The 15,240-nt window shown below is 36.5% G+C and overlaps 1 protein-coding gene across 1 annotated transcript in view; it reads left to right on the top strand.

Annotated features, from left to right (window-relative positions):
- ADCY9 (adenylate cyclase 9) overlaps nucleotides 1–14,765 on the top strand; it is a 192,548-nt gene extending 177,783 nt beyond the window's left edge. Inside the window, 2 exon segments of the mRNA XM_020995690.2 lie at nucleotides 2,497–3,485; nucleotides 3,488–14,765. Coding sequence (XP_020851349.1) covers nucleotides 2,497–3,485; nucleotides 3,488–3,687 — 1,189 coding nt within the window. The 3' untranslated portion in view covers nucleotides 3,688–14,765.
- The last annotated feature ends 475 nt before the right edge of the window (nucleotides 14,766–15,240 follow it).

Genomic DNA, 15,240 nt, shown 5'->3' with positions numbered 1-15,240 from the left:
TTAGAATAGACCTACTTCTCATTATAATATTCATTCTTCTCATTAATTGTTAACCAATCAGAGTTGATTGCCACCTATCTGGAACACCTACTTTTCTGAGGGCAGATAAGTGTCAAGAAGCCACCATGATCTGTCTTTGGAATTCGAGAGTGCCACTGACTCCTTTTATTAATTATCTGCTAGCAATAATTAATTAATAATAATCAAATGAGTTGCATTGTAAGAAAGACAGAACAGCAAAATATAGACATTGATCATTCCTGAAGCAAGATGAGGACAGCTTAGTGCTTCTCATATATTCCATCTGACCACGAATGTAGATTTGTTTTAGTTCCCAAGCAGTCCTACCTCTCTCCCACCCCCAGCCCCTGCACACCTTCAAAATTTCTAATGTCATGTGTCTTTACATCCACTGAATCCCCATTTGGAAAAAGCTACATTAATTTCTTTGTCAAGAGGTATAATTTTTGAGTTTCAAACTTGCCAATCTCTTTCTCAATGTCCACTACATTTGTGAGAATTCCCATATACAATTTATTCTCTCATTTGAGTTTTTGAACCAAATTTTGTAGTTAACTGAAAATTAATTTGTGAAATATTTGTAAACGTAAGGACCTGCCTCTGGAACACTCCTTAGCCCATTATATTGGTTGACCTCATCACTTAGTTTTACAATCATAGAAATTTTTTGTTTTGTGTTACATGCTTGTTTTTATTGTTTTCTCATGTTTTTCTCATATGTTCACATACATGTAAATTAATATAAAATTTATATTTCACAAAAGTTTAGTATTTTACCAACTGCAGATCTTCATTCACCAGGACAGTCAGTCAAGCAGCTGTGTCAGTATACTTTGAAAAAGAGTTCATAAAAGTACAAAATGAAAACTGTTTCTGATAATTTCTGTTAGACAAAATTAGCTTAGGATTAAAAAAAATTTCACATGAATGTTTCACAGGTAAGACCTATTAGAATAAATACCCAAGGTTACCTCCATACCACAGTGAGAATCAGAGTTGGACTTTGGCTTGATAGTTGTAGGAAGCTTGCAATGGATGTCCTTGCTCCAGTTTTCCCCTCCCCTTAACATTTTTGACATAGCTGTCAAAATAGTCATCCTAAGGCACATGTCAGTCCATACTCAAAAAACTTTCAGTGGTTCCCTACTGCTGCTAGGTTAAAATGCAAACTTCTCAACCTTGCTTTTAAGATTTTTCACAATTTAAATCCAACCTGTCTCTTCAGACCTACTTTACATTTGACATTACCTTTCATATATTAAATATTCTAACCAAAGTCTAAAATTAGCTGTTTCCCATACTTGGCATTCAGTCTCCTACTTCCATCTACACAAATTGTCCCCCCATGTCTTGAATAAACTCCCTGTTCATCTGTGTTCCCCAAATCCCTATCAGACAAAATAACATGTAAATTGCTTTGCAAACCTTAAAGTGCCATAAAAAAGCAAGTACTAGTAGTAGTAGTAGTAACAGTAGTAGGAGTAGGAGTAGTGGTGATGGTGGTGGTGGTGGTGGTGGTGGTGGTGGTGGTGGTGATGATGTTGATGATGATGATAATCTGCCTTTAATACTCAGTTCAAAGACTCTTGCCTGTAGGTCATTCAAAGGATCTGGTTTTGAATTTTAGCTCTACTACTTACTACTTGTATGACTTTGGGAAACTCATTTAGCTTTTCTGAATGTCTTCTTTCTCATATATGAAATGAAAGAGTTGGAATAGATGACGTCTGAGGTCCCTTCCAGCTCTAAATCTGTGATCGTATGATCTGAAGCCTATATTCACTCTTCTCATTGTTAGTAGTCTCTACAGCTCATATTAGTCAACAAACATTTATTAAGTGGTTACTGTGTGCCAGGCATCATACTAAGCTGTGGAAATTCAAAGAAAGGGAAAAACATGCTCTTAGGGAGCTCACATTCTAATGGCAAAGATAGCATGCAAATAACTATGTACATGCAAGATATAGACAGTGTAAATGGAAAGAGTATTTATTTATCTGTGTATATATTATATCCCACAAGTAGAATATAAGGTCCCCCAGGAAAGGGGACTTTTATGTTTTTCCCTTTTCATCCCCTCCTAGCACATAGGAAGCACTTCATATGTTAATTGTCAAATTGAAGTGATCAGTTATAAAAATCTAATCTCAAATTGTTCTTAGATCTTTTAGCTAGAAGAATAAACCTGAAATGAATCTGCAGCTGAAGGCTGTGCCATGGGCAGTTAAGACTAGAAATTATAGAACAAGTGCTAATCTGAATTGGTGGAGGGAATCTCCTCACTGGTACTTCTCTATACAAGAAATATAAAAGATCTGGTCAAAAAAATTTGGAATTCAGCAGATATTTGAAGTGCTAGTCCTCTCTATATGTCTCTTAACTGTTGTGTTCCTATCCTTTGAAACTTTGATTAGCAGCTTTAATATTAAACATATTTCTAATTGTATATTTTTCTTTCTTCTCCTTGCTTTCTAGTTCCAGGAAGAATCCATGCAACACATCAATGCCAAATTTTAGCAAAAAACCTGCAGACCTAATTGGCCAGGAGGTAACTCTCGTTTGCTTTCTCCTGCTTTTATTGGTCTGGTTCCTGAATCGAGAGTTTGAAGTCAGTTATAGGCTTCACTATCATGGAAGTGTGGAGGCTGATCTTCACCGTACCAAAATCCAGAGTATGAGAGATCAGGCTGACTGGCTGCTAAGAAACATTATTCCTTATCACGTGGCAGAGCAGCTGAAGGTTTCCCAGAGCTACTCTAAAAACCATGATAGTGGAGGGGTAATCTTTGCCAGCATTGTCAATTTCAGTGAATTTTATGAAGAGAACTATGAAGGAGGCAAGGAGTGCTACCGAGTCCTAAATGAACTGATTGGAGATTTTGATGAATTGCTGAGCAAACCAGATTATAACAACATTGAGAAGATTAAAACCATCGGGGCCACATATATGGCAGCCTCAGGTCTGAACACCTCCCAGTGTCAGGACAGCAACCATCCACATGAACATTTACGAACCCTTTTTGAATTTGCCAAAGAAATGATGCAAGTTGTGGATGACTTCAACAACAACATGCTCTGGTTTAACTTTAAACTTAGAATTGGCTTTAACCATGGACCCCTCACTGCAGGGGTTATTGGCACCACAAAGTTACTGTATGATATTTGGGGCGATACAGTGAATATTGCCAGCAGGATGGATACTACTGGAGTTGAGTGCCGCATACAGGTGAGTGAAGAGAGCTACCATATCTTGAACAAGATGGGATATGAATTTGACTACAGGGGGACAGTAAATGTGAAAGGAAAAGGTCAAATGAAAACCTACCTTTATCCAAAATGCATGGACAGTGGGATTGTGCCACATCACCAGTTGTCTATATCACCAGACATTCGAGTTCAAGTAGATGGCAGCATTGGACGGTCTCCAACAGATGAGATTGCCAACTTGGTGCCTTCTGTCACAATTCTGACAAAACATCGTATGGTTCTGATACTAATACACAGGCTAAGGATGTTCACCTATCTTCTAAGAAGCCTCGGAAAGATCCAGTAAAAGCAGAAGAAAGGTATAGATTTGGCAAAGCCATAGAAAAGAGTGACTGTGGGGAAGTGGGAGCTGAAGAAGCCAATGAGCTAACCAAGCTAAATATTTCAAAGAGTGTATGATGCAGCCACAAAGAGCTAGCTGCATGAGGTGCTCTATCCATAGAAACACAATAATATTCACAATTTGGCTGTTTTTCTTTTCAAGAGACACATTTCCAGTGCCTAGGTGTTATGTTGTCATTCAAACCCTGACTTCTGTGTGGATCATGGATGTTCAGGGCTCATTTTCATCCATCCCTCTCCCCTCACTTCCCCTCCTTGAGAAGCTTCCCACATCTTTCTGTAATTATCTTTCAGCAGTGTGGAGGATAATAAGTGCCTTCAGGTATATTCCATGGCCTTGAAGTCTAGGTACAGAGGCCATTGGTGAAATCATGGCTTTGGGTATCAATTGCATTTTAAAACAAAAGCTGTGGTTGAGATATCATTTTTATTGTTGTTTCTCACAAGACACTTTTTTTGGCTAATACGACTCTTTGAGATTTGTTTATTTCTTTGTGTATATATAATAGTGTTTTACAGTCATCATCTGACCTTTCTATGTAAACACACTTGCATTTATGAAATTGATATAAAAGTGCCAATAATGTACTGAGAAGGGGTGTTAAAGGAAAGGGAATAATGTGTAGTGAACTGGGAAAGGCATTGATTCCACAGTGGCTTGTCTTTTAGATAAAGCCTGTAATGTAGCCGTGGTGATTCCATCCTCTTTTGCAAATGCTTTGAAAACACACATATGCCACTGTGTGTATTGGATGTGCCACTTTCCTTAGACAGTGGTTTGCTTTCAGAGCAACCTTCAAAGTGCAAATAGGTAACAAAGCATCTTCAGTCTGGGCTATCCAGTATCAGAGAAGCCATTTTCACTTTAGTGAATCCCTACTCTTAAGGGATTTTCAAGTTCAAAGTTAGTGTCTTTGAAGTATGTGTGTCTAAGAGAAGAACTTAAAATAAATGTCTTAGGGTTGCATTTATTTATTTATTTATTTTCAATAAATGTGATTAGGTTGAAAATGGGTTTGGGGGTAGGGATCTTGATAGAGGGAAATAGATTTTGCTTGCAAAGAATATAATATAACAATAATCAGATGTCCGTTAGTATTTCAGCCACTTAGCTACCAACCACTGTGAGGACGTTGAGCAGTATTTACATCAAAGCAGGTGTAGATTCCAAGTCATCAAATGCATGTTGAATCTGAAAATCCCAGCTTCCCATTTTGTATGGAATGCTACTCCTGCCCAGTGCCCTCAGGCTTTGTGTTGTGGTACATTGTTGCACTCTGGCATTCTTCTGGCTTTCTGCTTGCCCTCTTCACTCACCACAGGAATTGAGATCAAAATGCTTTCTCTGTTCCATTTAAGGATGTATATAGAAAGAGCTTTCATCATGAGCTAAGAAGCACAGGAACTGGTCACCAATATTAGTACTCCTTTTGTTTAGATGAATTTGAATCATTTCTTCTTTTCTTTATTATTTCAGACTACATGACCTATGGGGGGGGGAAGCAGTGAAATGTGTTCCTTTAAGCTTGCTTTTACCTGTTTTAAATCTAAAGAGTTCTTCCACTATACCATAAAATGAAATAATTTGTACACAATTGAGTTGATCAGCCTAAGAAAATATGGGAAATCTCCTTACACAGTCACACATTTAATTGTTTTACTACACCTTGAATTCAAAGTTCCTTAAGAACTGAACTCATATTATAGTTTCTCTAATTGCTGTTAATATTTCTGAGGCAATACTAAAATATAGCTCATAAAATAATTTAGGAAAGCTACTTCTATATTTAAGATTCCATATACGATTTACCATCAACATGTCACTCCATTCAAATCCTATTACAACTGCCCTTACCAAATCTTTGGTTCTCATAATGTTGTTCTCCACTGAGTGAAATGTTGACTATGATCATCTAACTCACAGCTCAGGTTTAATCATAAAGAACACAAAGATGGGTACCCACTAGTACAGTGTTGTATCCATAATGTTTATTTTGTAGGGCAATAACACCGTTATCAACAACAGTAATATTTTCCTTCAGGTTTTACCTGTCAATTGTTGGTCTTCCACTATTGAAGGAAGTGTAGTTGTTCACATACCTCTTGCCTGTAAAGAATGTATTCTTCCAAAACAAATGCAGAATTTTTTTTTATTTCTTAAGAAATAATAGTAATAAAAGACTATAATTTATTGATGAATTGCTGATCTACTTTGGTAGGGGGAGCTTCCACAATCCCTACATGGATGGAATCACAACAGGTCCAGACCAATGATAATAATAATAATAATAATAATAATAACTCAGATTTATATAAGGTTTTCCTTACAACCACCCTGTGTGATAGGTAGTATTAGCTTTGTTATCCCTGTTTTACAGGTGAGGAAACTAAGGATCAGGGAAATTGAATGACCTGCCCATGGTTGTTACATAGGATTTAAGGTAGGATTCAAACCCAGGTCACCCAACTCAAAGTCCAGCACTCTGTCCATCATATTACATCGTCTCTCCTGCTAAGTGAAGCTTTTCTTCTTTGTGGAAATATTCTCCTCTTGAGAGTATTTTCTTCTCTCAGCATTAAAGAGTGTGAACATTTTAATCTCCTCTTCTCCTTCATTCATTAGAATCTAAGGTCTCTGAAGTAACTAGTAGCTAAAATGGTTGGTTAGCTTAAGTTCTACCCATTGTAGCTGCTTGAATCATCATAATATACTCTAGTAAGTTATTTATCTTTGTGTTTGCTGCTCTGTTTTCAAACATATTTCCTTTTTCATGAAGAAACCAGGTGTAATTGTAAGCGTGTTAGACTGAGAGTAAGGAGAGAATGAGGTCTGCATCCCACCTCTGATATTAGCTGTGTAACCATGAGTGAGTCACATGAGTTCTCTGAGTTTCTTTCAGTTTACTCATCTGTAAAATGAGGATAAATGATACCAATAGTACCTATTTAATGGGACTGTGATGAGACTCCAATGGAACAACTTATATAAAAGTACTTCAGAAAACTAAAAGACTATATAAGTGTCAGCTAGTATTATTTTTACAAACTTTTAAAAATTATCATTCATGACTGCATGAAAGTAGTGACCTACAAACAGAAAAGATGGGTTCATTGGCACCTGGTGATCTGAAAGGAAGGTTTACCCTGAAGTTTATAACAACGTCTTCCAGAAAAGTTATTCTGAGCCTACTTAAATAGCTAGTCTGGGCAGCTTTTCCATGTCCCTAAGTCACTGTTCTCTTGCACAGAACCGGAAACCATAGCTTACTTACCTCATTATGTCACCACAGAATCTAATTCTATTGGCAATCCCATTGAGCAAATGGTTCCTATAGGTGAGCGTGCTTCCAAACTTTGAACTGAAGTGCTAGTAGCTATTCCTTCACTGGATTGTTCTTTGGTGTGGTTATAATTATGCCTTATGAGTCTAATATCAGAAGCAATAGCTTCTGAATATGTGCCAACAGTTGCTTACGATTGCATTTGATAACTATTTTCTTCTTTGCTCCATGTCAGATAAGGTATAGAATCAAGGAAGAAAGGATATCAGAGATCATTTAATTCAACCATCTCCTTTTATAAAGAAGGCAACTGAGGCACAAGACAGAGGAAGTGACTTGCCAAAGGTCACATGGTTAGTAGTCACATGGCACAGTGGGACTTTGAAGGCAGGTTTCCTGATTCCCAGTCCAAGTGTTCTTTCCACTATGTTAACCTGCCTGTTCTAAGTATTTTAATGAGTTTTTCATAGTTTTTCATAGAATAGGTACAACATTCCTTTCTTTTTAGAAACTAGATTTTTTTCCCTTTACAATTGAAATACATTTATAAAAATCCCTGAATAAATCAAATATTTTCAAAGATTAAATCCAGAGCACCTCTGAGTGACTTGATTGGCTTTAGAAGTTATATCTTCAATCACATGCCTCAACAGGACATGGAAAACCAAAAGCCAGTGTGTTTCACACATTACACATTATACATTGGCCATGATATTTACTTTTTCCTAAAAATACTCCCATGTGTGCATTATAGATTCTTGAGGTAAGAATGTCAAAGAAACATCAAATACGCCTTGAACCTGCATTGCAGTCAACAGAAGCAAATTCTGTTTTGTCTTTTACTCTTACATGTGTATTTTTAAAAATTCATTCTTATCATCTCGTTTCATCCACTGAAGAAACATACATTCAAAATCCACTTAAATCTAAATATTTATCACCTGGCATGTCTTCCTTGAATTGACTGGTGCTGTGGTAGTTATTAAGACAATATTCTTGCACTTTCTGCTCTCTGTGGCTGAAATAACAGGCCAGTTTTCCCCTTCAATATTTAAAAAGTATTTTGTAAAGGAAGATAAAAGAGGGTTTGTGTGTCAGACAGTTTTTTGTTTTGTTTTGTTTTGCTTTTATGAAGCATACTTACTTTGGTTGGCATTGGCCAGGGGATGTTTTATTTCTAAATGTATCTTTAAGAATAATAATACTTTTATAATCATGTTACACAAGAAAATAATACCTGTGGCATTTCATTATTATTCCTAGCTCCTCCCTCTACCCAAACAATAACAGTGATTCACATTTAACTAATGCCCTAAAGTTTACAAGGAGTATTGTCTTCATTTTACAGTTTAAGAAACTAAGACTCAAGAGAGGTTCAATAAGTTACCCACAGTCACTTAGCTAGTAAGTAGTAGAGTCAATATTTGAGCCCATGTAGTCTAAGGATGATTTCGTTCACATCTAGTCACGCTATAGAGAAACTTACAGCCAAATATAGCCAGGCATAGTATAGCGCCCCCTTGTGAATTGCTCTGTGACACTTGCATAGGTCTTTCTCTGGTGAGTCAGTAAACACAGAAACCCCAATGTATGCAAAGAGCATTTAGATGCTTGTTGAGAGAACTAATAAGTAGAAACAGGGTCATAGGCCCTCAGGGATTTAATAATTTGATTGAGAAAGAAGGCATCCAACTGATCATCCTTTGAACATTCAGCATCTATTGATTTATTGATAATGACAGAAATGACGTTAGGTCTCCCTAAAAATCTTTTCAGTTAGGCCTTTTAAAGATTTATTGCAGAGGATGTCAATAAGCTTTTGCTCTTACTCACATTCTGGTTTACAGGCCTGTTGCCCAAAAAAGGGACTCCAAGAACTCTTAGAAAATCTAATAGATCTAGAGAGGTAGCCGCTGATTTGGGTAGACCTCATTCATTATTCCTTCCTCATTTACCTGAAGTTTTTGGGTTTTTTTTAAACTCCATGTTGATGCTTTTTCCCCTACTGAAAACTATTCTTGTATCCCAGGACCTAGTATAGTGCCTTATACATAGTAGGCGCTTAATAAATCTTTGTTTAATTGAATTGACCCCACTTGGAATATAGAGCCAAAGGACTAAGAAAAGCAAATTGACTAAAGGAAAAAAAAAGTAATTAAGAAAAACATACACGTACATACACATATACACATATATGTGTATTAAAGTTTAAGTCCCCCAAAAGGTCTCCATCTGTAAAAATTTTCTTGTGCAAAATTATTTGCTTCCAACATATTTCAAAAACTTTATTATTGACTTTTAATTCCTTTGAAGGAATAGTAAATATGGTCTACCCCAAATCATAATTTTGGGAAAATTCTAATTATTACTGCTCTTCTAGTGTAAACTAGATTAAGTGTGAATCATGACACAAAGTAGGAATAATGTATAGTGTTTTTCTTTTGCTTAAAATTAAACTTTTATACTTTTTATCTCAATCATCTAAATGCTTAAAGAGCTACCCAGCAAACTTACAGTTTGGCAATATTTACTCTAAGCACACAGTAAGAAATTAATCAAAGTTTTTCCAGTAGGTGAAAGACGGAGTCAAGTGACACGGCTATTCTTTGTATTCAGGATACTAAATCTGGTAAAGAGACCTGTGTTTATTTAACAAATTGTGGAACAGGTAGACTAGAAACCATACTTTAAATGTATTTACTATCAAAGGGTCTTGCCATCTACTGAAGAAAATGCAGAGTTTTCTGCACTTACTAAGTGGAAAATGTCAACTTGTTAACTTTCTTGACAGTGGCCTAATGTCTACCATATCATCTAATAGTGGCTTTGAGAATTTTTCTTTTCAAAAACCTGTGGTTAGTCTTGCAGGATCTATTGTATGGCAAAATAGCAATAGATAAAGGATATTTAATGGAACCAGCACCACCAAAACTGATGTCCAGGGTAATAAAAGATCATATTTCACAGTTTTGCCCATAAGCCATAATTTTATTTAAAACCGAATCTCAAGTGAAAAGGTGCAATGTATGATCTGTGAACTAGATGGATTTTTTTCACTATGAGAATCTTTCAGGAAAAGTCTTCCTTCTGGCAAAGGGCTTCTCTCCTCTCTCTGCAATACTATGGTTAGATAACAGAGGTCTCTGCTTTGCTTACAGACATATATTTCATGTCCAGCTTTCCAGCAATGTTTGAGTACCAGCAATATGATTTTAACATGTTCCCATCAGCAGTTTGAGTTCACAAGGTCTTGGTATGTTATATCATTAGTTTGTTTTGGGAATCTGTGATTTACTTTTTAAAATGTTCCTTTTGAGCTGTATAATCAACCATGTGGAAAACTTCAAAGATCATTGAAATTATGTGTAGTAAATGTGATTCCCACAAATTATTCAGCAGCATTCTCTTTTTCATTCCATGTCCATAATGTCCCGATCACTTGATTGCCAAAGAAAAATTTGTCATATAGGCTAAGAGAGAAAGTAGTATTTTCTAAATGGACAGATATGACATGTTTACACAACTCTTAAAAAAAAGTAGTGTAGGAAAAGATGAACAGAGAATAGTATTCAAGAAAAAGTAAGGTAGCAGAATGCCATCTCAAATCTCAGAGAAGTTATACTGTGGGCAAAACTAAACCATGACAACCAATGCCATGCCTTCTTCAACACAACTCATTTGTCACCACTTCATATACATATCTTTCCCAATCTTGCAGCCAAACCTCTCAAATTTGATTCTTCTAGTACTAGGCCTTTTTAATTTTCACAAGACGTGGCCAATACTAGAGCATAGACCCTGTGTGCTTCATAGAGTTCTGACTTCCTACTGTGCCCTTCCACTTGTCCTCTGTGAGTCCTACCCTAAATACTCTACTGTGATCAGCAAAATAAAATTGCACACACATACACACCTCATACCTAAGGAAATATTCATACCAACAGTGACATACATTGCTGACTTGGGTTTCAGCAAGACATTTGGCAAAGTCCCTCAAGATATTCTTTTAGACAAGATGGAAAGGTGTAATCTGGATAATGGTGCAATTAGTTGGATTCAGAACTGGTTAAATGACTGGAACCAAAGAATGCTAATTAAAGAATTGTCAACCAACTTTCATGTTCTCTTGTAGGGTATCCTAGGACTCTGTTCTGGGCCTTCTTTTATTCACCTTTTTAAACAGTGATTTCTGTGAAATCATGAATGTAATGTTTATCAAGTTTTTGGAATTATACAGAGCTTGGAGGAATAGCTAACATGTTAACATGATTGGTTCAGGATCTGAAAAATCTCAGCAGGCTAGAATAATGGCCCTAATCTAATAAGGTGACATTTAATGGGGGTAAGTGTTAAGTTCTGTACTTAAATTCAAGACCTCAACAGCCCAAATTCCAGATGGGGAGATGTGGCTGAAAAAAGATTATATGTAAGTGATATTGGGATTTTAGTGAACTTCAAGACTATTATAATTCAGCAGTGTAGCATAATGGGGGAGGGCGAGTATCTACTGTGACAGCAGGTTATGTTAAGTATCATATCCAGAACTAAGTAGTGATAACTCCATTCTCCATTCTGCTTACATGGAGGCTGTGTTTGGTTCTGCATACCAGATGGACAAGCTGTAGTTTGTCCTGAAGAGGGCTGCCAGGGTAGTGAGGGGAACTAAAAAAACGTGTTGCACAGTGATCTACGGGTGTTTAACCTAGAGAAGACTTGTGGGGTATACAGTGAAATAGGATAGCTACCTTCAAATATTTGAAGGGTTTTCATATGAAAACAGGAGTAGGCTTGTTCTGCCTGGCACTCCAGGAGCAGAGCTGGGAACAACGGATAGAAGCCGCAGACAGACAAACTTTGGCTCGCTTCCTAATAAATAGAGCCATCCAGAAATGGAAAGAGCTACCTCAGGGGAAGGTATTGCATATCGCCGGAGGTCTTTAAGCAAAAGCTGGATGACCACTTACTAGAGAATTTATAGTATGATTTACTATTAGGTATGAATTGGACTTGAAAGGCTGTGGGGTCTTTTCTAGCTTTGAGATTCTGTGCCTCTGTATGAGAGACAGAATGTTCCTTTGACATCAAGAAACTTTTTATATCCTATAAACAGACAACTCATAAAAATATGCCTCTGCATAGGATAGTCTTATATTTGTAGAGTACTTTTTCCCAAGGAACTAAAAATACTTTTATTTCCTCTGATAAGTCTGTGAAGTAGTTAAGGAGCAGATATTCACTCAATTAACAAATTAGAAAACAGGTTTAGAAATTGAATGATTTGGTCAGGATTTCCCACTATACCAGGCTGCTTATATTTATAACATGAAACAACTATTTGCCAAATAAACTATCCATCTAATTTCTGGGCCTCCATTCTTCCCAGGGCAATAACTGAGAATCCAACTGGTAGTAGATTGAGACATGATGCATTTAAAGTTGTGGGGAAAAAAATGATATCAGCAAACGAGGTAAAAAGCAATTTCCCACTTGAAGGTTATACCTCTGATTTTACATTTTTTTTGAAAGATATAATTTGAACAACAAATGGACTATTGAAGTTACTTTTTCTCTTTCTACTTTTACTCTTAGCATTTTTTTTTGGCTCTTTAGCCAAATTCTGTAAATGTATCTGGCCTTTAAAATCTAATGAAGTAATGACCATACATTAACAACAACAGCAAAAAAGCAAGGAAAGGTCTCAAAAAATCCTGTGAAGATGTTTGTGCCTTAAGAGGCAGGAGTATTAAATATAGATAATTTCTCAGATACTTCAATTCCTTTTCCCTGTACAGATAACAATGAATGCTTTATAATCCTTTTTTTCTCACTTGTAAAATACCTTTTAAAACCTTTTTTGTTTCATAGCAGTCTCAAACCATGGAAGAGAACCTAACAAATGATAGGAAATTAGCTGTTCAGGTTCCAGTTATTATTGTCTTGGAAATTTATGAGAAATCATTACACTTTTCTTTAGTTCTAAACTAGCAGTTTTTTTCTTTGCATATAGGCATACCCTACTCCCGCCAATATATACAGCAATACTCCCTATAGCAACAATGCAAACTTACTGTGTATTATAAGGGCCCTAATAGTGCCAACTTGTACATTCAGAGACCTGCACTATTTCATTTGTTGAAAGTGACCTTTTCCTTATTATGCTTCTAAGTGAAGTGTAGGAAAGCAATCATACCACACTAATCGAGGACTGCCAACCGCTGCCTGCAGTCTTTTGTGTTTGCTCAGTGAGCACCATGATTTGTTGCACTTAGCCCAACCTACACTCCAAATCCCCCTCTATATCATTTCACAAACTTCTGGTCCCTATGTGGGGACTGAAGTTGAGAACCTACAACCCTGAAGTTCTCCCTAAACCCCACCTGGTCCTTAGTAGATAGTAATTCCCAAGTCTGTTTAGCTGAAACTAACTCCTGAGAGCGAACCAGGCACAGAACCAAGGCTCTCTGCCTATGTCAACCCTGCGTCAATTAGCAGCAGACCAGAATAGATTCTCTGGTCTTGTTTAGAACCCAGCAATACCACCCAAGAATGCATTTTCTCACTGGAGAGTTGTTATGGGTTCTTGAAACTGAGGAAGTCCAACCCCTTAAAATTGTCGACTACACAAGAAACCATCCAGAGATTGAAATTAAGTCTCAGGTGACAAGAGGCTGTTTCATAGCTGCTTTTTTGACAAGCCTAGATCCCCTAGAATCCCCAATTCCAATCATAAAAAGCCATGTTACTGTGTATGAAGAGTAGGGTCTCTTGTAATATACTCTTAAAGTTATAGTATTCAACTTAAGCAGTAATAAGAAATACATGAATAAGTAATAAATGAAAAACCAGAGCCTTAACTATTTTACACATCTCTCTTAAGCCCAATGTCACTTTAGGATTTAACATTCCCTAAATGTATTAAAAATTTGTTACTATTCAAACCCTGGTTTCTTTATGGTTATGTGCTTCTGGGGTGTGAGGCGGAATGGCAATTGAAACTGTATTTTATCAATTCAGATACAGGTATATTCATACCAAAGGTAATTTTGTGATTCTTTTTGTGTGCTCCATATGATGCGCAGTCATGACATGGACAAGATGAGATACATCATAAAAGCATCATTTCACTGAGATCTGGCATAATAGATAGGAATTTCTTGAAATTTATACTGTTTTATGTTTCTCTAAAGTTGTGCACTTAGAGAGTCTTAAGTGGGAATGTGTTGCCCTTGTTCAAGCGTTTGTTTGATTTGCAGTTGGCTATATGTTGTGTACTGAAATTGATATCATATATGCCAGAGACTCTAGCCATGAAGACAACCATTACTGGTCATGAAATGCAGAAAGAAATAGCAAAAAAAAAAAAAGTCATCTGTGGATTACGAAGAACCTTTCAATTCCAAAAGCAATGATAGTTGTCTTTTTTAAAAAGAAAATCCCATTTTCTAGAAATTGTAGTTAATGGTCTTTTCTCATTCCCAGCAAATCCTTTTATCACTCTTTCTCACCCTCTCATCCCCTTAGCTGAAGGTCAGAAAACACTGCTGATGGGAAATGTTGAAACTTCACTTCACCTGGGGGAGGAGGAGGCTATTTAGGAGCCTAACTGTAAAAAGACAAACAAACAAAAAGAAATATTTATGCTTTGTCAGCAACCAAAGCCAAGAAGAAATTGTGTCTGTGAAATATTAAGCTATATCTGTATATAGAATAAACACACCATGATCTTTGACTCATTACTACAGACCTTGTAACCAATTGTATACTATAATGTTTTACTGTATTGGAGAAAATTTCACACTATAGCTATAGAAAAGCTGGGAAAATAATTTAAAATACAGTGTAATTAACATGAAATTTGTTGTTGGTTTTTTTTTTAATTTGGCATAACTTCAAATGAAAATTGTGCTAAATACAGATGATTTACCAAAAAACAAAGTTAACTACAAAACTCAGATTAGATCCTTTATTAATAGAACATTGGTGCATAGCCTTTGTTATTAATAATACCTAACTTCACAAATGGAAATCGAAGAACCTTTAAGTGTATCAGATATGACCTTGCTTAAGATTACAGTCTGATAGAGAAGGTTGGGGGAGTTTAGGAGGAGGGGCCACTCTGTTGCATAGCTCTTATGCATACGATCTAAAGAAGGTCCAGATTGGGTTAGTTACAAAAGGGAGAAAGAAGCGCTGAAGGGCACAAGAAATACCAACCTGGAATTAATTCTCTGGAGCAATGTCATCCCACCTTTGCTGGTTTGGGAAGCTCACCCTGCGCATACAAAATGTGTGCACAGCTAGGAATGTGGCACCTAAAAACATGCAGTTC

This window comes from Phascolarctos cinereus, unplaced genomic scaffold (genome assembly GCF_003287225.1).
Source record: "Phascolarctos cinereus isolate Bilbo 61053 unplaced genomic scaffold, phaCin_HiC Scaffold_4;HRSCAF=312, whole genome shotgun sequence".
NCBI lineage: Eukaryota > Metazoa > Chordata > Mammalia > Diprotodontia > Phascolarctidae > Phascolarctos > Phascolarctos cinereus.
This window is presented reverse-complemented; position numbering and strand designations above follow the sequence as displayed.